The sequence below is a fragment of the Ambystoma mexicanum genome, chromosome 8 (assembly GCF_040938575.1).
Source record: "Ambystoma mexicanum isolate Mex_15411 chromosome 8, UKY_AmexF1_1, whole genome shotgun sequence".
Taxonomy (NCBI): Eukaryota; Metazoa; Chordata; class Amphibia; order Caudata; family Ambystomatidae; genus Ambystoma; species Ambystoma mexicanum.
In genome coordinates this window covers 112,569,203-112,591,939 of record NC_090929.1, presented here as the reverse complement: position 1 = coordinate 112,591,939, position 22,737 = coordinate 112,569,203, and the positions used below count along the sequence as shown (strand labels likewise).

Sequence of the window (22,737 nt, the reverse complement as noted above, 5' to 3'; positions counted from 1 at the left end):
CACTGTTCGGGACACCGAGTGGGGTGCACACAGCCCGGAGTTTGCTGAGAGGAAGGAGTCCCCCCTGCGCAAGAACTTACAGTGGAGAGAACCCCACCCAGGACGACTTGGGGGGTGCAGGAAGAGTGGACATATGTCCCCAGACACCAAGACACCAACTGGGGGTGGCAGTGGTGCTACAATCAGCCGGGTAGGGACAGGCTTTACTCTCTGCATCTAGGCCCAGCGGGAGGAGAGGACGCTGGGTTGGAACCCAACCGGGAGAGACTGACAATTGGTGGCAGCGGCGGGAGTGGGGGTGTTGTAGAAGATCCCCAGGCCCCCAGTGTAGCACCAGGGGCTGGGGGCCCTGCACCCATTTGGAGGGACACAGCAGGGCACATTGGAGAAGTTGTGGAGAGCCCACCACCGGAAGCGATCATCGCGGGGCCTTCCCTTAGGGACACCAAGGCGGATGTCCAAGGCTAAACTGCGAGCCTCGAAGCAGGCACCATCCATATGGAGTGTGCCGGGTACCCTCCCTACCATGTAGGCGCCAAATGAGGTGAGGGACTTGGGCACGAACCATCCATAATGAGGCAGGACCAAACAACACTTACCCAGGCCGTTCAGGATCAGTTCCAATTGATGCGCTCTGACCTAAACACGGCTCTGGTGGAAATGAGGCAGGAGGTGGGCCAAATGGCGGAGAGAAAAGATCTCATAGAGGGGCCTTCAGGAGGTGGACAGAGACCCCACAGCGAACACTGAGGCTATAGAACGTCTCAGTGTGGCTACCCAGAATTTAGAGATACAAATGGAGGACATGGAGAATAGATCAAGGAGGATCAACATACAGATTAAAGATCTTCCGGAATCTGTTGGGGATAGAGACCTGAAGAGAATAGAAAATGCTTGCTGACTTGTTAGACGGGGCAGAGCCAGAAGGTATAGAACTGGATTGGATCCATAGTACAGGCAGACTGACGAAAGGCCCTAATGCAAGAGTGAGAGATGTCTTAGCAGCATTCTCTAGATATGGACAAAAGTAAGCGATCTTGCGTGATGACAGGGCGCAAGTGCCAGCTCTGTATAAAGGAACTCCGATCTCCCTATTTTCAGGACTTGGCAGCCAGTACCCTGCTCAAGAGGCGGCAAATGGGTCAGGTGGTCAAGGACCTGGCCCGGCGGGGAATTTGTTACAGATGGACCTTCCCTTTTGACCTGGTGTTTAAATGGGTGGGGGCCCAAAGGCGAATCACCTCATGACAGAGGGAGCTGGACGCGGGTTAGGACTGCCAGGGAGAGGACTCCTCCCAAATTGGGAACTGCCTAAGGCCCAGGCCCTGGGAGTGGTCGACGCAAGGGGAGAGGCGCAGAAGGAGGGCCACACTACGAGGCCTGCTTGCGAAATCTGCAGAAGAGACTAAGGAAGGTGGTCCGGCAGTAGGATAAAGGGTCTGACCAACGGACTTGGAACAAGTACTAATACAAGGGGGTGGTGGAAGCAAAGGATTGATCTTGGGTGGAGGGAGCGCAGGAGGATGAGGATTTGGGTTGTTTGACCAAGGTCAATAAATTCACAGCGGAAGTGACCTTAGTCGATTTAGCCGCAAATCTATTTGACCTTTGGCCAAACAAGCCAAAATTGTCTGCCGGCACTTTTCCTACAAACCTGCAGCGTCCGTTCCATCGCTGTAACCCCAGACAGAACTGACACTGCAGGGTCCCTTTCTCTGTTATTTTGTTTGTTTTTTATAAAGTCCCCGCTTCCAATGTCCCAAAAGCAGGGGACACCCCAGCTCCCATTATAGCGAGCAAGAGGAGCAGGGGACACCCCTGCAACACCCATTCTCCTTGTTCACTATGATGGAATCATATGGCCTAGTTGGATGAATTTTTGGTTGTACGTTCATTTCCTACAGCCTAAATTCAGTAATTTATTTTCGGCAAAATCGGATAATTCCAAGGGACGCTCCATCTTGCCTTCAGTAAGGTCCGGGTTGCCTGTGGGGAGGCAGGGGGGTTGAAGAGGTCAACAGTGTAAGGGTAGGGAGGACATTTGGCATCCTGAAGTTGATAGAAGGAAGTGGGTTGGGGAAGGGGAGGGAGGGATGGGTTCACAGGATTTGGGGTCCAGGGTACCAGAGAAGAACAAGTTACTCTCTTACCGGGTAACGTTCTTTCGATGGGATGGTCCGACAATGTATTCCATATCTATGACAGGTAATGTCCAAAGCTGTGCTGCTTCGGAAATTTTTCAGCGTCTGCGTCCTGCGTCGATGCGCCGTCCCCGAGGACCTCCTCCAACGACCGACGTCACCCGATGTGATAAGTAGGACGCACGACGCCGGTAGCCTCAGTTGTTTTTTCCCCAGAACGTGACACACCAGTTTTCTGCCAGTCAGACACACAAGGCCTTGCGGACGCAAGCTGCAATCGCATAAGAAATTCTGCAGCGGGGAAGGTAGGGAGGGAGCGATATGGAATACGTCGTCGGACCATCCCATCGAAAGAACATTACCAGGTAAGAGAGTAACTTGTTCTTCGAGGGGATTGGGTCCTCCAACGTATTCCATATCTATGACAGACTCCCAAAGCAGTACCAAGCAAGGAGGTGGAACCTTTCAGAAGCCAAGCGTGAAGGTTGAGCGATCTGACCTCTGGATGGAGAACCTGACCCCCCTCCCGTGAGAGCAGATCGTCTCGGTAGGGAAGACGACGTGGAGGGCAGATGGACAAGTCGAGAAGGTCCGGGTACCACGTCTTCCTGCCCACGCCGGAGCAATGAGGATCATCCGGGAACCGAACCTCCGTAACCTCTGCAGCACTTGCGTGATGATGGGGACTGGCGGAAACGCATACAGCAGTGGGAATGACCACTCCACCACGTCTCCTAAGGCTCCTTTTGGAGGAAATTCCTGCGAGCAAAACCTTTCGCACTTCCGGTTGACACTGGAGGCGAAGAGGTCCACTTGAGGGGTCCCCCAAAGGGCGAAGATCTCCAGGAGAATCTCCTGAGCCAGCTCCTACTCGTGAGAGCTCATGCTCTGCCTGCTCAGAGCGTCTGCCGTCTCGTTGTCGTCTCCGGCCAGATGAACAGCCGAGATTGAAACTTGCTGCTGGATGGCCCAGAACTCGAGCTGCATCGCCTCCCTGCACAGAGGAAGTGACCCTCCCCCCCCCCCCCATTTTGGTTGAGGTAGTGCATGGCCACCGTGTTGTCCGTTAGAATCAGGACACTCTTTCCTCGCACAGTCGGCAGAAAAGCCTTCAGGGCAAGCCCGACGACTCTCAGCTCCAACAGATTGATATGGAGTCTGGACTCCGACGGAGACCAACGACCGCTGACTGTCAACTCGTTGGCATGAGCTCCCATCCCGTGAGGGATGCGTCCGTCACGATTGTCACCTCCGGCCAGGGCAGCCAAAATGGGGCCGCCCTTCATCAGATTGCCTTGGACGGCCCACCACAGAAGGTCCTGGGCGACCGAGGGTGGCACCTGAACAGGATCCGACATCCTGTCGGAGGACTGAGACCACTGGAGCTTGAGTGCCCACTGCAAAGATCTCATCCGCAACCTGGCCTCTAGCACCAGAAGAATGCAGGATGCCATGAGGCCGAGCAGTCTCAAGAACTTGGACGCTGGGAGAGTCTGGGCAAGTTGAAACTTGTGCACCATCTGCTGAATGTGAAGAGCCCTCACCTGGGGAGGAAACCACAGCCCCAGGGATGTGTTGAGCACTGCTCTGATGTACTGGAGCCGCTGTGTTGGCGTCAAGTGGGACTGCTTTAAATTGAGGGCGAAGCCCAGCCTGTGAAGGGAGTGGCAGATGACGGACAGATGATCCAGGACTTGCTCGGGAGAGCTCCCCCTGATCAACCAATCGTCCAGCTTTCCTGAGATGCGCTGCCACCACCACCATGAGCTTGGTGAAAACCCTCGGGCGGAGGTCAATCCAAACGGCAGGACCCGAAACTGAAAGTGCGAGTCGCCAACCGCGAACCTCAGGTACTTCTTGTGCTTGGGATGGATCGGCACATGGAAGTAAGCGTCCTTGAGGTCGAGAGAAACCAACCAGTCCTGAAGTTGAAGGGCCTGGAAGACTCGAGAGAGAGTAACCATCTTGAACTTGTCCTTCCTGAGGAGTTTGTTCAAACCGCGCAAGTCCATGATGGGTCTCAATCCCCCGTCTTTTTTCAAAATCAAAAAATAAGGGGAATACCATCCCTTGTTCCTCTCCGCTACAGGCACCAGTTCTATGGCGCCTTTCTCCAGCAGGGCTTGAATTTCCTGCGCAAGGAGCGGATCCGGACTCTTCAAAGAGAGGTTCCCAGGTGGATTGTCGCGAGGCCTCTGCCGAAAGGGAAGACAGTAGCCGTGGGTTATGATCTCCAGAACCGACACATCTGAAGTAATGGCACGCCACTTAACAAGATACTGCGCCAGCCTTCCCCCAACCGGAGAACCATGGGACCTGGCCTCATGACTGAGTAGTAGCGGCTGCGGCGTTGCCTGAGGGCAAAGAGGCAACTGCCCGAGTGGCCTTGGCACCTCAAGTACCCTGTTTTCCACCTATGGCACTCTTACGGTGGCCTCTGACAGCTGCTCTCGCTTTACTGAAGGACGAGTAATAGCGAAAGGAACCTCCCCTCCATTGTTGTCCCCTAGGACGAAAAGGCGGAGGTTGTCGAACTGCAGCGCCCAACGACTTTGCTGCAGCTTTGGAGGTCTGCAACCTCTCAAGGCTCTCGTCAGCCTTGCTGCCAAAAAGATGTTCACCGTCATGCGTATTACGGTGCTCGCCGCCATGGACCGGCTGACACAATCTGCCATGTCCAAACCCGACTGAACGGCCTCACACATGGCATCCTTGCCATCCTGAACCATAGCAAGGAAACCATCCCGTTCGTCCCCTTTGGGAATATGTTCAGCCGCTAATGCAACACAGTTCCACAGAGTGTGTGTGAAACAAGACAAGGCACATACGGAGTTGGCCGCCTGAAGCGCCATATCCCCTGAAGAAAACGCTTTCTTCACCCAGCCATCAAAACGTTTGTCGTCCCTATCCGGAGGGATGGTAGGATACGACGCCTGCTTTGCCGGGGCCGTAGCCGCCTGCACCACCAAACTCTCCGGAGTGGGGTGCCTGGACAAGTAGCAGGGGTCGCTACTGGCTGGACGATATTTTCGTGACAAAGACTTGCCCACTGCCGGGAGACTCTCCGGAGCATTCCAAGCCGCCACCACCCTTCTCTGCAGAGCCATATGAAACGGCAATACCGGGTCAGTGGGGGGAACAAGGATGTCCGTGAGATCATCCTGAACAAACTCCCCTGTGTGAGTCGACCATCCCAAGTACTCAGTGACCCGAGACATAAGGCGCCGGTACGAAGAATCGGCATGAGTGCCAGGCTCCGGCCTACAAAACTCCACCTCCGGAGAGGTGTCCAGTCCACTAGCTTCATGCATTGACTGCCTCAGGTCATCAAATTGGCTATGGCCCGAGAGAAGCTCATCAGGCACCGGAACCTAGCCCTCATCAGAGCCCTCATTACCCTCTGAAATGTACTCCAGGCGTTGAGAGGAAGACCTCTGGGGACCAAAGCTATGCCTGACCTTAGCCAGAGCCTTTCTAGGGGCTACCCCCGTGCCACGGGGCCACTCAGACACCACCACCTCGAAAGGCGTTGAGGGCGCCTAACGAGTCAGCGCCGGCGTTGAGAGAATCGGCATAGACGTCAGCCTCAGCGCCTCCAGCACTGGCGGCGTCGACACAGGTTTCGAAGCCAGGGCTCCGAGCGTGTCCTTCGACGACCTAGGCGCCGACACCGTCGACGACCACCTCGAAAGCGGAGCCTCGAGAGAGGTCGTCGACGATCTCGGCACCACAGGCGTTGATGTCTTCCTCAAAGACGACACAGGATCGCGCGGGTCGAGGACCAGGACCTGGAACGGGCATGGCGAGAACAGTTACCCTTGTCCGAGCGGGACCTCTCCTGCGAACCGTGCCGACCACCCAGGCGTGCGAGCGGTGTCTCTCGACCGATCACGACCGACACCACTCAGAGGCGCGGACGGACCGGTGCCCCGCGATTCAAGAATCGCCATCATCTTCTTCCCGAAGGAAGCCCATTCCTCCGATGTCGCTTGCATGGTGGGATAAGCGACCTGCCGACGGGCGGAGTCCTCGGAAGAGGACGTGGAAGGCGACCGATGACGGCGCTTCCGTGAATGCCGCAAAGAGGAAGAGGAGTGGCGAGACCGACATCTGGAAGGAGACCCACTGGACCTCAGACGATGACGCGGAGAGTCGCCTCTCGAATCATCCGTCGAAAGCCCCGCAGACCTCGACTTCCTGGGCTTAGACACCTACCTACTGACAACTTCTTCTTGCGCTCCAGCAAGGCCTTGGCTGTGAGCGACTGGCAGTCGACACAGTCGTCCGTGTCCTGGGCCTCCCCGATGCACCAGAGGCAGGCGTTGTGCGAGTCCGTTACCGACATCTTGGACCCACAGTCCCCGCATTTCTTGAAGCCCGGACGCGGGGTTGAAGATGAGGTAGACATCGTCATGAACAGGTTTTCACAAAAACCGAACAAGTTCAAAGAACCGAGAAGAATACAACAAACTCCAAAGAGTCGAGGCGTACCGAGATTCACGAGGCGAACACGTTCGCGGAAAAATCAGAACTGGGGCTACGGCCGTCGTGCGTCCTACTTATCACATCAGGTGACGTCGGAGGAGGTCCTCGGGGACGGCGTATCGACGTCATCGACGCAGGACGCAGAAAATTTTCCAAAGCAGCATAGTTGTGGACATTACCTGTCATAGATATGGAATACGTCGGAGGACCCAATCCCCTCGAAAGGACTCATGGTAGGGGAAGGGGATGGAGGCACTAAGGATCACAATCTGAGAGAAGGGAGGGGGGTACGAGATAAGGGTGAGCATGGGACTTGTTCCTGTTCAAGTGGTCGACACATAATGTGAGAGGGCTGAATACCCCTCAAGAGGAAATAAATTGGAGCAGTTTGTTAGATCCGCTGGACTGGACGTCTTGGCGATTTAGGAGACCCATTTCCTGAAAAGGGACAAGACTTAGATTGCGGGGTTTCTCTCAGATTATTCAGGCCTCGGGACCTAACAAGACAGCTGGAGTTGTCCTGGCCATCTGGAATGGAGTGGATTTTAAGGTGAAAGATACGAAGGTGGACAAAGGAGGTACATATGTTTTAATAGCGGGGGATTACAGGGGAATGACATATACAATGGCCTCAGTCTACGCACCTAACTCGGGGCAGGAAGCCTTCCTGAGGGAACTTGCCAGCATACTGGAGGGATTTGCGAGGGGACATAGGGGGGTCAATACCAGTATGGCTGCCGCCGGAGTCATGAATTTACCATCACCCGGCAATGGGAACTTACCGGGGCATTACAGTAAATCCCCATCGCCGGGTGCCGGTAATTATTACTTCCCATTCCCATTTGAGTCCTACTGGACTCAATGGAAATGGGGAGGACAGATGCACCAGCACCATTCATGAATGGTGCCGGTGCATCCGTCAAATTCTGCGAGCGGGTGCCGTTCCGCGCAGAGTTTGCCGGTCCTGAAACAACAGTATCAGCAAGCTTGCGGGTACCGTTGTTTCCGGACCGGCAAACTTGTAATAAGACCCATATAATCTTACTGGGCGACCTCAACCTGGTCTGCAATAGGGCTCAGGATAGGTCTTCGGGTGGCAGATTGCATAGGGGGGCGGTGGCCTCGGTCACTCTACAAGAGAGGTTTGAGACCTTGGGACTACGCAACGCCTTGAGAGGGGTGATGGGGATAAGGAGGGATATACATTTCTGTCCAGTGTTCAGGGACACAATCTCGTATTGACTATATATGGGCCTCTGCCCGGTTGATGGGAGTAGTGGAGGGGGTCAAGGTAGGGCCCCTGAGAATAGCAGACCATGAGGGTCATAGGTGGCCTTCCCCCAGATAAACCACCGGGCCCAGACAGCTTCATGGCATATTGCTATATAACCTACGCTGGGGTATTGGTTCCCCACCTAACAAGTCTATTTAACTACTTCCAGGGGGCAGAATCTCAGCTTCCATGGAAGAAGCAACAATGACTTATTCCCAAGCCCAACAAGGATCCCACTAAATGCACATTGTATAGGCCAATAGCCCTGATAAACAGACACCAAGGTGTACACTAAAATCTTGGCCAATATTCTAGAGGGGCTCCTCCCAACTCTGAACCACCCGTCCCAGTCGGGGTTTGTACTTGGGAGACAGACATTTGATAATATTAGGCGAGTGGCGAATTTGGAAGAAAAGTCTCAGAAGACGGCCACACCCTCGGTCCTCCTCTCCCTGGATGCTGGGAAGGCGTTCGATCAGTGGAGTGGTTTTTCTTGTTTAGGGTGATGTAAAAGATAGGGCTCGGTGGGAATTTCTTGTAAATGATCCAGGCCAATTATAAATCACCAGTGGCGCGTCTTCTGGTTAACGGGTCTCTGTCCAGAGTTATCCGATTGAGTAGAGGGACTAAGCAGGGGTGTCCTCTTTCCCCCCTGTTGTATGCGATATACCTGGAGCCTTTACTACAGTCTATATGGGAGGCCGGGGAGGTACATGGTATACCCTTTGGTGGAGAACAGCACAAAGTCACCGCTTTTGCAGACAACATGCTTTTGTCACTCACTAGGGCGGAGGACACACTATGGGCTTGTAGGGAGATCCTAGGGGCTTTGGAGAGGCCTTGGGTCTTCCATTTATTCTCATCAAGTCAGAATTGCTCAACCTCACGGTGACTAAAGGGAATTTGGCTGCGCTGAAAACGTCTTCACCTTGTATTTGGCACCCGGATGGTATTGAATATTTAGGAGAGCGAATCATTCCACGCTTTCTGGCTGGTATGCCGCCAATTATCCACCCATGTTGAAGGCAATACAGAAAGACTTTCAGAAGTGAATTAACCTCAAGGTTTGTTTTGGGGGGGGGTGGTAGAATGGCAGCATTCAAGGTGGTGACACTCCCTTGGATACTGTATTTATTTCAGGTGATCCCACTGGCGGTTTCAATGGGTGGCATTGACCGGGCCGGGCGGTAGTGAGACACAAGCTGAGGGAAGTGCTGTGCCTACCCTGCCAACATAGACCAAATCTTATGTATCTGAGTGCAATAACAAGGCTGATGGCTGATACATGGGACAGGCTAGTGGGGAAATATGGGATTGCAACCTTTATGTCCCCTTTTATCCCTATTTTCAATAACTTGAAATTCACCCTTGGAATGGAGGAGGGGGCATTTGGATAGTGGTAGGAAGGAAGGTGCCAGGTCATCCGGGACATGTATGTATGTACATTGGACTCAATGGGGAATTTTTGCGCTCTTACCGCCGGCGGATTTCCCACCGGCGGTAATAGTGCGAATGTTTGGTGGATTTCCCCCCAGCTCAGAGCTGGGGAGAAATCCGCCAAAGCCCTGATTTGGCGGACCCTTAAATCCGGCGGTAATAGCGCGACTGCCAAACTCGTGATGAGGCCCAAAGTGTGCAAGCAGAACTTTGGGGTGGGTGAAAAAGAGACATCGATATTTTCAATTGTGGCATTGGCTTCAGACCGCCGAGATTAGATTGGCGCCCACCCGCCAATTTACCCCATTTGAAAAATTCTTGACTACACACGATGGGTCTAGGGGTCTGGTGTCGAATCTATATAAAATCCTGGATAATGCCATTCTTCGAGCTTCATGGCCCTATATGGCTCGTTGGGAGAGGATCATTGGAAGGGAATTAGTAGGGACGACAGGGAACAGTTGTGGAAGTTGATACCAAAGGTGGCCAGAGTTGCTCAATTACAAGAAGCCTTGTATAAGATATTATATGGTTGCCACTTTACGCCGGCTTGCTTTCATAAGATTTATCCTGAGGTCTTGCAGGAATGTTGGAGAGGATGTGGAGGGGCACGTATTGTTACACTCACCTGGTATCCACAGGGACGCCACCCAGCCGGGTTACTCGCTGGTATGCTTCTCAGCTTTGCCCTGATGTGGTCTGCAGGGAAGGTTCTGCCTGAAAATACAGGAGGACTGTGTTCAAGACTGACCGACTGGGGTAAGTATCCTCCCTCCACCCCCATATGCTTTCAGTCCCTCTGGCGCCCTCTCCTCACCTTGTGGTAGAATTAGGCGTGCTCTCCGTCCTGCCTTCTTTGCAGGGGCACGTTGTCTTTCATGGGCGAGTGAGGTCCAGTTACTTCACTGACGCCGGCCTGTTTGATATTGTTCAGGTAGGTCTTATTGCTGTTCTTTAGTTTTGTTGCTATCCTGCATGCCTTTCTTTGTTTAAAATGTCTCCTTTTTCTCCCTTAGGTATGCAGAGCTTCAGTGCGGCGAACTGGCTTCGTTGAGCCCCGCTGGTAAATGATGGCGCATTAAAAGCGCTGTGATGCGGTAAAGTATGCGCAGCGCAGCGAAGACTTGCCTTTGCTAACCTGCGTTTTCCTTCCTTGTAGGTTGCAGTGTTCTTCAGCATGAGTGGAATGTCCGGAGTGGTGCCAGCCGAGAGGCGACCAGCAAGGTAAGCCTTTTGAGCAGTTCATAATTCGTAAATGTCTCTACAGCTTTCTTTGATGTTGCCTCCATCTTCCTCTTTCAGGTCGGTCTGTCCGGGAGGCGTGCAGATTCGAGGAAGCTGTTCTCAGTAGCTGCGAGTGTTTAAAGATGAAGACTGCAGGTAAGATGCTGCTGCTAATGATGTTACTTTTGTCTCCTTGCAGGTTCTGCTTCTCCCAGTTTCGAGGGAATAGCTGGACACGGTGAGTGTCACGTTGCAAGCTGCAAAGTAACACGAAGCTTGTTCTGCAGTCAGGGTGTGGTTTATATAGCCCAGGTAAAGTAGTACCAGGGAAAGTTGTTCCAGGCCTGCCACACCCAAAACACTAGACCACATAGCTTGGTTGTTAGGGAACCAAGCTATGTGGATGCCTCCATGTTGGCTGACAATACAATAAAGTAGTTCCCCAAGCACATTGTTGATCATGGTGTAGGAGCCTGGCGCCATAGGCGCCAGGACTGGCCCCATGAGGGTTTTTGAAGAGGATGCCAGGCTCTAGAGGCCCGAGTCCTGACTCCACCTGGCCAATGGGTTTGCCAGAGGGGGTTTTGGGCGAGGGTCGTGACAGGTATCTAGTGGAGATATCTGAAAATGGAACCATTCTGGAAGGAGGTCCATGAGACAAAGGTCCGGGTCTTTGGAGAGGGGGGAAAGGGGCTCCCTGGGGATGGCCCTGTTGGGGCTGGGGGGAGGGGAGGTGGAAGGGGGATGTGGGGAGTCAAACGAAAGCAAGGGTGGTGCTTACATTGGCAGCGATGCTACTTATATAGCCCAGAGGTGGAAAGTTTGGGACATTGTGGCATTGGAATGGGCTACCTATGCAATGAACAACAACCTGCCCAAATTCAATGATGACTGGGAGGAGACCCTGGCATTCCTAAAAGAGGACTACAGAGACCAATGGTGTCCCCAATGATTGAGACTTTTGGAACTGTCCCAAATGAAACCTTACGATACAATACCATATGGTCTAAGAGGAGATGAGGACCCGAGGGAGGAGAAGTAGAGGGGGTGGGGGGCGGGGGAGAGTGGGAACAGGGAGGGAGTGCATCGTGAAGGAGGCGGAAAGTTGTTGTTAAAAATCAATAAAAAGATATTTTTAAAAAAAATGTTGAATCAACTTTAAATTCTGTGCCGTATTTTCTTTTTACGGCTGTATTACATGATTAACAATCTTCCTCCCACTTTGAACATAGGCAAAGAACTGAGTAAAGCCTAAATACCTGTGACGGTGTTACAGTAGATTTCTATTTTTGTGTGTAATGGTTTCCACCTGTAAGTCTCACCAACAAATTTTGTTGGGCTCTGGATGTGTTACTGATTCTCCTGAGTGACTGGGAACCTATAGCCACACTCACTCCTTTTACTCCGATACTGGGAACCCTTTTTACCTCTTTTTGTTATTTTCTTTTGGAGTCAAGCTTTTCTCCAACTTTTCTGGCATCTACATTTTACTGAAGCACCACACAGCATTTTCTGTGCAGTGTTGCTAGGAGCTCTTAGAGCTTCCACTTTGTTTCTTTAGTTTCCTTCGGTTAACAGACTGTTAGCAAAGCAGGGGGATGGTTTTTATCCCACCAGTATTTTCTTTGTGAGATCAGCACACCCCACCATGGAGTGCTGAGGGAATCAAACATATACCTTTCCAGTAACGTTTAGGTTACTGTGGCAATTCCTCATTTCAGGCTGGTGGCAGTGTACCTTTTACGCAACTTTTTGTGAACTTTTGTCGCAGGCTGTCTTCGCAGCTGTGATGGGGGACACGAGTGACAACATTGACCCAAAATGGTGGCTGTATTTTTCAAAGCACTTACAAAGATGACTTGTCCTTTCTGATGGCTTCTTCTATCTTTCTGGGTGGGGGAGGATCCTCTGGTTTCGGTCTTCACCAGGACTCCCTTACAAAGTCTGCAAAGGGTCTTTGAGTGACTGCAAGGACAGGAAGTGGGGGATGTAGACCGAAACTCCTCGGTCCTTAGTCCTGCAGTGTGACTGATTGAAACCAATTCAGACTGGGATGCTGGCTATCCCCATTGGACAGCCATCCCCAAATTTGAATGGTGCATGGTACATGATTGGTGGGCTCAGCCAGTATTCCTGAATAGAGCAGAAACTCTGAGTCAACCACTGGAACAGATTATTCAGAAGAAGAAGGCTGAAGGACGTCTCCAGCAACTTCCAGGGACCACCAAATCATGCTGAATAACCCCTGCTGTCAGACCTCAACTTCTAAGAGACAGGGAATATCCGAAGACGACTGCCTCCCTTGGACTGGTGGGTCCAACTAGTTCCAAGAAGAACTACATTTTGCGCCATCCCTGGAAGAGCTGGGGCCTCCATGGCCACCTATACCCGGAGTCCTGTGTCACTGTGCTATGTATCATCGCCCGACTTTGTGAACATCCTTCCAAGCCTGCAGTGACTCAAGCCAGCTACCCAAAGTCCCCTCGCACGAGATGAGGACAGGGAAAAGGGGAGGAGTCTACTGGCCTGACAACCATCCTTCAACTGAGCCTGAAAAAGGCACCAATAAGCCAAAACCGCGAAGATCTTTTGCTGGGCATCCGTCTGCACGAGAGCTATTGCCAGATACAGCAAAGTCGCTTTTTTCTTCTGTCGCAAAGACAGAGAAACCTGTGACCAGGTCTGCTGTTGCCTCACCGCTGGAACCGTCCTACAGCAACTGCTTCCTCACTTGAAGGTACTGTCATGCTCCTAGTAAAACTTACCTGTAGCTTTTCTTGCCAATCCTGTGATTCTGGGGGCTGCAGATAGCATGTGTATCGCACCTCACCATGTCTCCTATAGAGTTACTTTAGGTTGGGCAACCCATTGTAGTCTAATCCGGCCTTAGGATATTGGTCTTGGGGCAACCCTACAAGGGAACATCCTGATTCCCTTGCTGTATGAACCTAACTTTACTTACATGCAAACCCAGAAGAGATCCTGCTGGACTCTGCCACTTTCAACCTTGTACTCCGATTTCTTGCTCAACCACTGGTTAATGGTTGCACAGTGCCCTCTCTGAATAAGACATTGTGAGAATCTGATAAGACAGAGTTTGACTCTTAAGAATGGAACAAAGTTACTAAAAGTTATACAACTGTGGAAAAGTTTGCATTTATGTTTTAGATGGTTTTACTACGTGATTTGTTACTGGAAAAGCTATTCTAAAGACTATTGCAAGTGCTTTTCTATTGTTTTACTGTGTTATAGTACTTAACTGACTTGAATGATAAAACATTGTGCCTTAGTGCATAAAATCAATAACTATGTTTTACATAACTCCTAAGTGTGTCAGTGTTTTCTTGGACTAAGTGTAGGAGCCGAGTTCTTTGTACCTCACTACAGCCCTCCTCCCTCCTCAGAGGTAGCCTGGCTGCTCAGCCATTTCTACCAAACCATTGCAAAGTTCAGGTCAACCTTAAGCAGTGCACCAGTCAACCCTAAGCAGTGCACCCTGTTCACCCAAGGTGGGTTTTTCCTAACTGCTACCACAGGTAGTACTTTTGTAAAAAATTCCCAAAACTTGTGTCTCAGTGCAAGTGGTGCCCCTTACTGGTTTATAGATCCATACTCAATGGTGTGCTAATTACCTTACTTATCTTTAACTTTACTGCACAAACTATTTGTTATGCTAGCCTCTCCCCCGTGCCCCCCAAGGAAATTCCATCACAAGCATTAAAAATTAATGTATCAATCAAATCACAAATGCAAAACTACTATTCCCACTTAACGTATTTACTCTGACAAAATTGGTATTCGTTGGATTAATGAAACAGCCTCCGAAGATCCCATTTGCCTAGTATTAGGAAGATACCCTTGCATATGGTACACAGGGCTGAGAAAGATCAGCCTAATACGCCAAGCCCTGAAATGTATGTCTTAAAGGGATTCATTTTCATGTTATATCTGGCTATACAGGGACTGTTTCAAGGTTTCTGCAAGCACAAGACGATCTGTAAATTGGACTGAATATTGAGCATGACCGTCATAGCTGTAAAACATTATGCCAAATAAATGCATGCATTTAACAAATGGAAGGAGGTGCAGATTGAAAGAGTAGAGGCAGAGCAAAGCTCTGTAGTACCATGCGCATAATCGGAAAAAAGGATGATCAATAATAAGGGACAGTGGTTACCTCTTCTCCGCCATCGGTATGCAAGATGTTTTAAGTCTATCCAAGTGTAGTTAATGGTCAACTTCATAGAGAGTTTCAAAAGGGATTAGCATGTTCAGCACCCTGAGAATATCTATATCGGCCTTGTCTTTTGTTAGGACTGACATGTTAGGACATTTTTTCTGAAGTCCAACTAAGGGCTTAGTAAAACCTCTCGGGAGGATAGCTCAGTAGACAAGGTGCTCGCCTTGGAAGCAAGATGATACGGAGCACCACAGGTTCGATCCCTGGGTCCGCGCTTAGAAACATCTGGGTATTAAGCGCGTTATAAATAACCTATCATATCATTCAACTGAGACAGTACAAGACTCCACTCTTAGTATAAGGCTGTGCCACCTGAGTTCATGGTAGCATAGACAGAGCAGCCAGGCTCATTTTAGGAGGGAGAGAGGGCTGTAGAATCAGTACAAATGAAATTGTAATACAAATGGTCCAGAGAAACACCAAAACACTATGTATTGTAAAAATAAATGTTTCATTTGAATACAAGTAGGCCCAGATCAATCTTGGGGGAAATAAGTACTATCACATTATATATAACCACAATTATAAAAACACACTATGTTTGTAGGTACACAGACCAAAGCATATAACCTTATTTGGCACACCTAACAGTAGTTCTAGGGAAGTCAATCCTTTTCATACACACTCAGTATGGGTCACAGCTATTCTTGGGGAGTAAAAACCAATGCTTCCTTTCAGATTACATTCAGTAATTCAATGGTAGTAGACCCTACCAGTTGTACCATGACGCTCAGCAACAAATCACATAGTCATATCAACTGGACAATATACTTTTCTGATCTAGTGAAACACAGAAACTAGGAACAGTATAAACGTATAACTCTGATACAGTATAACAGTTATTCTAGGGGAGTTGGACTTTGGGGTGTAATATTCAATTACAGTTGCTTTTCAGCTCACAGACTAAAGGGAAGCAATCACTCCAACTCATTTTAGGATAACACAGGTTATTAATCAAGGTAAGTAAAACCTATACACTTTTTTACAGGAGCTACAAGCAACTTAAAAGGCAGGTGTAAACCCAAGACTCGTGTTGTGTCCGTCTAAAACAGACCAGGGAAAGCAAAACCCAATATTAAACTTTATGAATGACTCAACGTTATTCTAGGTAGGTAAAACCTAATGCCGACTTATTCTGGACAGGCTAACTGCAAGTCAGAGGAAGCAAGACCCAGTTGAGGACACTCATACAATTATCCTAACAGGAATAATAAAGTGAAACCAACAGCATTACTTTTGGGAAGAGGCACAACCTAATCCGAGGTGAGTAATATACCCTTACATCTGTTAGAATGGTGAAAATGTTTCCAAGGAAAGAAAGATGTTACATATACTTTTCAGAACAGTGCAACACGCATTCAAGGTAAGTAAGAACCTTTGTAACTGTTCACTCTCAGAGTTACAATTACCAACCAACTTCTTTTGCAAGTAAGTAACTTTTAAACACGTATTCTCTTTTTTAGGCAAAAGGCCCAATCCTTTAAAACTCTTTCCCTTATTCTTGGAGGTTGAGTGTTCTCAGTGGCAGAAGGAGGGGGGCGGGGGGAGAGTCACTAGGATCTAGTGTCCAACAGGCAGTGTCAGGATAGGTTCTTAGGTAGCAAAGGTAATAAGGAAGACTGTTCAAACAGGTGAGTATTTTACTTTAAAGTTAGTTGAGGATCCATGGGCATCACAGAAGACACCCTAGGAGGATTCCAGCGTGGGCCTGGGTGAACTGGACAAGAGGGCTCCCAATCACAGAAAACACCCCAAAACTATACAGGAATCACAAGAGACTTAAGGCAAGTAAATACCCAAGCTTGCACAGTATCTCAGCACAGAAGAAGATTTTGCAGCAGGAGGACTTCACCTTGGCTGCAGATCCTGGATTCCTTGTCGTGGTGACTGAAAACAGGACCTTAGAAGGGACTTTTGCAGCAGTGATCAACAGTGCAAGGCTCCAGGCAAGGTTTTTCTCGCAGCTGGATGAGGCTCTCTGGATTTGGCGCCTTTTCAGGAGCACACAAGACAGAATATCATGGGTCGGATTCTCTTCGTTACAAAGTTCCAGCACTCTGGTGAGGGGACTTTTCGGACTGGAATCGTGCTTCTGGAGATCCAGCAGGATGCCCACGAAGTTTCAGAGAGATTCGGAATTTGGAAGACCATGCACCGCACAATGGCTCGAGGTCCCAGGGTATTTTGGTATTGCAGCCCCGCAAGGTCGCAGCATGGCGTGGGATGGCTCAAAATGCAGGTCTTCTCGAGTGTAGTGGGTCTCACCGGGCTCTGGGCTGTCGTTTTCTGAGTCCCCAGGTCGATTGGAAGTAAGCTCTACCGCAGGCTCTATGGTTGCTGTAAATCGTCTCAGCTGCTTTTCCTTCATCATCCTCTTTGGTTTTGGTTCCAGTGGTCGACTTGTCTTCAGCTTCCAGGTTCGGAGTATTCAACAGGAATTACAGCACAACCTCTGCATTCTCTCCCTGCATTTTACAACAAGTGGCTGCCTGGTTGTCCGATCAGGACAGCCAGCCCCCCCACTGGGATATGTCCCCATTCAGGCAAGGAGAAAGACAAAGGGCTGCAGAGTTTTGGACTCCTCCCTCGCTTCCTGCCTTCACAGACAGACTGGAGCCTGGGCGGGTAGTCCAGGGGACTCCTGCCGAAGGTAAAAATCATACAAAGGAATTTCCTGCCCTGGATGCCAGGGGAAGGAAGAAGGAAGGACAAGAAACACTAAAATGGCGAAATAATGAGACAGCTGCCATTTTGGTAAAATGAGCACCCCTGGGGGCCTTTATTGCTGATGTGAACACCGCCTGCGGTAAAGGTGCACCAAATTAGTAAAAGGTATTACTGTCACCTGCCATTAAAGGTAAGCTTGTCCCTGTAACTGAATTGTTACAGTTTTAGTGTGAAACGGTATACATTGCATCTCCCCAGCACTCCACATAAGGTAGGGTGTGCTGGTTTCATCAAATAACATGTAAAAGAGATCCAAAGATTCTTTCTACCCTTGGGAACTGTAGTTCTCTCAAAGTTAGCCAGAGAAAGTTAAAAGGGGAGCCCCTATGACAACCCAGCAACAACAGGCACTCATTGCCAACAAAGTTGTCAAAAGAGGATAACTTTTAAAAGACACTACGGAGAGTCTAAAAAATGACACCCATAAAAAGAGTAAAAGATTCTGTGAGTGTGGAAAAAGGTTCCCACTTACAGAGGTAGGAAGACAAATAATCTACCAGTAACGCAAAAGGTTCTGGGGTTGACACAGGTCAGGAAGATTTATCATTCCTATGAAAAATCTTACCTAACATGCCACCATGGACTTGGGCAAGACTACCATTCTCTAATTCACTTTAGCTACAGACTGCAGTGTGATGAATCCAGGGAATGCGCCCCTTCTCCCCAAGGAGGACCCACCCTCCTTGGGAGAAGGGAGGTGAGCCTGCTAAACTCAACACCCGCTAGGGGACAGGGCAAGCGGGATCAGACTGGGGTGAACCCCTCCCCCCTTAGTGGACAAGAAAACCCCAGAAAGGGATTTAATCCTCCCCCCCTCAGTGAAATGTCCCATGTGTTTGTTGGCTATATGGTGATAGGACACGTATAATTGTATTTATGACGCTTTAGAAATGGCTGTTGTGTTTTTCAAACCCATATAGCAGACAGCCATTAAGGGAAACACAGAATGAAAGACTCATTTAATCTCCTTTCTGCCAGGGCTGTAAAGATGACAAAGGAGCAACACTAGCGGAGGAAAAAGGTGGAAAAGTCAGTCCCGCTGAGCGAACCGCAAGAGTGGCCAGCCTCATGGAGGGCAGAGACATGCGAGAGCTTGACAATGAAGGAGTTTGGTGCAGAGGAGCTAAAGACCCTGCGGAACTCTGCTGCCTCAGGAGCGGTCTGTAGTCAGTCAGACTCGACTGAGCGATCTGAAGAGCACCTCCCAGACAGAAAGCGGTTGACCGAAGCCCAGACGCCCAACAAACCTACGACCAAAGAGACGGCAGATGAAACAAAATGATACAGAGAATGCTGGACAGAACCAAACCCTGCTCCCAACAAATGCCACCATGATACAGAAGGTACACAATGGTTCTTTAGAGGAGGATGGAGAGCCCCAATACCCCATGGCTGGGTTGGAAACAAGAATGCTCTCGGTGCAGTGAAAGCCAAACAAATCCAAGACGGGGGGTGAGAGCCAGCGCACCACGGCAAAGTAAGAAATGCAGAAGACCTTTGGCTGGGTGACAGCCAAATGACCCCAAGAAGGGCATACGAGCCAAGACCCCACATCAGAGTAAGGAAGCAGAAGTCCCTTGGCAAAGGGTAAGCCAAACAACCCCAAAAAGGGGAAGAAAACCATAATACCCCAATTTGAGATGGGAAATCAGAAGACCCTTGGCAGGGTGAAAACCAAAAGGACTTCAAGAAGGGGTAAAAGAACCAATACACGGCAGGGAAAAAGCATCCAGACCCTAAAAAGGGATGAAGGAAGCAGGACAAGAAGGTGACAAGACAGACAACCCCATGGTTGATTGAGATAAACCAGAGTGGAGAAACCACTATTTAAGTTCCATAATCAAAGACAGTTGTACAAGGAAACAAGAGCAATTTAAAAGACAATCAAATTGGAACTCTGAACTGTCCTGCCAGGCACAAGGCCTGGAAATTCCCAGAGACACATTCGGGTGGGGTGAGAAGCCAACCACCAAATCAGCTATTGAGGATGAAATCCTTTAAAGGCCTTTTCTGGTCAACTGTTTGTTGGTCCTTTTTATCAGTGGTATGGTCAGTATTTAGGTCAGATTAGGCTTTTAGAACAGATAACTGAGTTAGGTTTGTAAGAATTACTGAAGAGCACCATTTATTATTATTATTTTTTTTAGACATGGCCAAGACACACAGAGATGGGGCTGACTAGGCATTTTTCTTAAGTTAAATAAAACACAAGTTTGAACCAGGACCTCTTGGCCTCCTTCTGAGTCTAACTTACCAAAGCAAGTAAATGAATACACCGGGGAGAAGGAGAGCCTATCTGCAGACAGTGAGGCCTGAGGGAGATAACGGTAGAGAAAAGGGAAGGCCTGATTATTGTCTATGGCCCCTCAGGCAGTTTTGTAATACAAAAAGGAATGAGGCCAACTAGACCAGAGATGACAAATAACAAATAACTATTGTTTTAATCAAAATAGTTTTTTGTTTATTATCCAAATACACGTCATGAAAAAATCGGCTCTACAAACCAAATACAATACATCCCACCCAGAACCATTCATTCATCACTCATCCATCCAATAATCATATTTGCAAAAATTGAATAAAACAAGGTGATACTTTGTAAATACCACAAATAGTAAATCAGTCAATTGCAAGTTCAACACTCAGTTATTTTACAATGTGCCCCTCTGTTGGTTTTCGGGTTTTTTTTTTTAAAACTGTTGTCAACATGTTTCGGTTAAGTTTTCATACGAGGAAGAGACAGTCCCCTCGTGTATTGACTTAGTGTTAAACCTTCTTCAGGACAGGAGAGCAATCGCCGACTTTGGCGTTGTCTCTTGGTAAAAAAACCAAAGGTGAGCGGTGTGTGGCAGGAGAGCCTTAAATCTGTTAACCTCCTCTCAAACATTCAGGGGCTGGTGAACCGGTGTGATGGAGTAGATCCCGTGGTGAATACTTCCAACAATGGCGCTTCACATAATGGATGCCTGTTACTCTCAGAAAGGAAATTATTCTCTTTCTTCTAATTTCCAATTCGAAACTAGTGCCAATTAATTCATTAAAGCAACTGTGTCTTTAAATCACTTAAGACAGCCGTATGTTAAATCGCTGTTCCGGCTCACTAGCAAGAAGTGTAGCAAGATTTACGGCCGTGAACCGAAGGGCTGCCGTGTAAAGGCGAGAGCTGGAAACCAGGACTCTGCTGTGCAGTCAGGAGTCTGCGTTTTGGCAGACGATAGAAGCGTCAGGAGTCTGCGTTTTGGCAGACGATAGAAGCGCAGACTCCTGACTGCACAGCAGAGTCCTGGTTTCCAGCTCTCGCCTTTACAAGGCAGCCCTTCGGTTCACGGCCGTAAATCTTGCTACACTTCTTGCTAGTGAGCCGGAACAGCGATTTAACATACGGCTGTCTTAAGTGATTTAAAGACACAGTTGCTTTAATGAATTAATTGGCACTAGTTTCGAATTGGAAATTAGAAGAAAGAGAATAATTTCCTTTCTGAGAGTAACAGGCATCCATTATGTGAAGCGCCATTGTTGGAAGTATTCACCACGGGATCTACTCCATCACACCGGTTCACCAGCCCCTGAATGTTTGAGAGGAGGTTAACAGATTTAAGGCTCTCCTGCCAAACACCGCTCACCTTTGGTTTTTTTACCAAGAGACAACGCCAAAGTCGGCGATTGCTCTCCTGTCCTGAAGAAGGTTAAACACTAAGTCAATACACGAGGGGACTGTCTCTTCCTCGTATGAAAACTTAACCGAAACATGTTGACAACAGTTTTAAAAAAAAAACCCGAAAACCAACAGAGGGGCACATTGTAAAATAACTGAGTGTTGAACTTGCAATTGACTGATTTACTATTTGTGGTATATACAAAGTATCACCTTGTTTTATTCAATTTTTGCAAATATGATTATTGGATGGATGAGTGATGAATGAATGGTTCTGGGTGGGATGTATTGTATTTGGTTTGTAGAGCCGATTTTTTCAGGACATGTGTATTTGGATAATAAACAAAAAACTATTTTGATTAAAACAATAGTTATTTGTTATTTGTCATCTGAGGGAAATAACTACATGCCTAGGACCTCTCGGACCCAGTCAATTCTCACCATGTTACAACTGACCATACGGCCGCGTATTCATGGTCACCCCATGTTTCTCTTTTGAACCTAGCTGTAAACATGTTGCCTACGTCCTTTCTCGTTTCCATATAGTGCTTTTGATGCTTTTAAAAGGCTTCAGGGCTACATGACCTGCTATGTAAGATGTAAGGAATACTATGTTCATATGCAGATCCGGGCATAGGTCAGAAAACAGCTGGCAAGGGATCAAGAATTGTATTTGTTTCTAAATACTCCTGGAAGCATTGGACCCCTCTAAACTTTCTCAGTGTGATGTGAAGGGCCACTTCAGAACATTATCACTCCAGAGAACGATCATGCTTACACAAAACACTTTTTTCTTTCAATCTGCAAGCAAATCCATTGTCAATATTAACTGTTGTACCACTGTTTTCTCAGTCTAGTATGCATCTCCTACAAGCAATCTTTTTGCATTTTCAGGCTACACAAGACCTGGGAATAAATACTTGCACCCTTAAAATACACCAGAAAGAAGCAATAAAAGTGTTTTTAACGCACCTTCTCCAGGTCTCCCAACTTTTCTTGCCATTCCTGCCAAAAACAAAAGGAACGCATTAACATTGAAACAGTTTAAAAATTTTGTAGAACAAAATTATTTGGAATTGCCAAGAAAATTCACGATTTTTAGTTAGGACATCTGTTTGCAAGGTATAAATGTAACCACTGGTGGCAATAACAACATAATACCATGGTTTTATACACCAATTAATTCCTGCTTCCTCCTACTTTTAAGATTTGTAATGATAGGTGTTATTGTTACCCAATTTAACTGCCAGACAGAATGACCCTGTCAGAATGACCCTGTCAACGAGTGGAGCCCATCAGGAATAAGACCTGTAATTGTAGGTGGATCACGGATTTCTGAAGCAAATGCTTAACCAGTGTAGGGGAGGAGTGGTCCAAAAGACCCCCCTTGCCTACATCTCCACCCCAGGTGAGGGCCATGGCTCATTGGGCGTCCCCTCCTTACCGCCAGGGCCCAGGTGGTGGATGGCTCACCTGCTGAAGACATTGCCCACACGTATTGAATTTAGCTAGGCCTCAGAAACCATTTTGTCTAATAAAGATGGTGTGAGCTTAG

The 22,737-nt window shown here is 48.7% G+C and overlaps 1 protein-coding gene across 3 annotated transcripts in view; it reads right to left on the bottom strand.

Annotated features, from left to right (window-relative positions):
- GOLGA1 (golgin A1) overlaps positions 1–22,737 on the bottom strand; it is an 804,100-nt gene that overhangs the window by 640,786 nt on the left and 140,577 nt on the right. For all 3 annotated transcript variants that reach the window (XM_069609438.1, XM_069609440.1, XM_069609439.1), the window contains one exon: positions 22,155–22,187. In XM_069609438.1, coding sequence (XP_069465539.1) covers positions 22,155–22,187 — 33 coding nt within the window. The remainder of the gene's footprint in view (positions 1–22,154; positions 22,188–22,737) is intronic.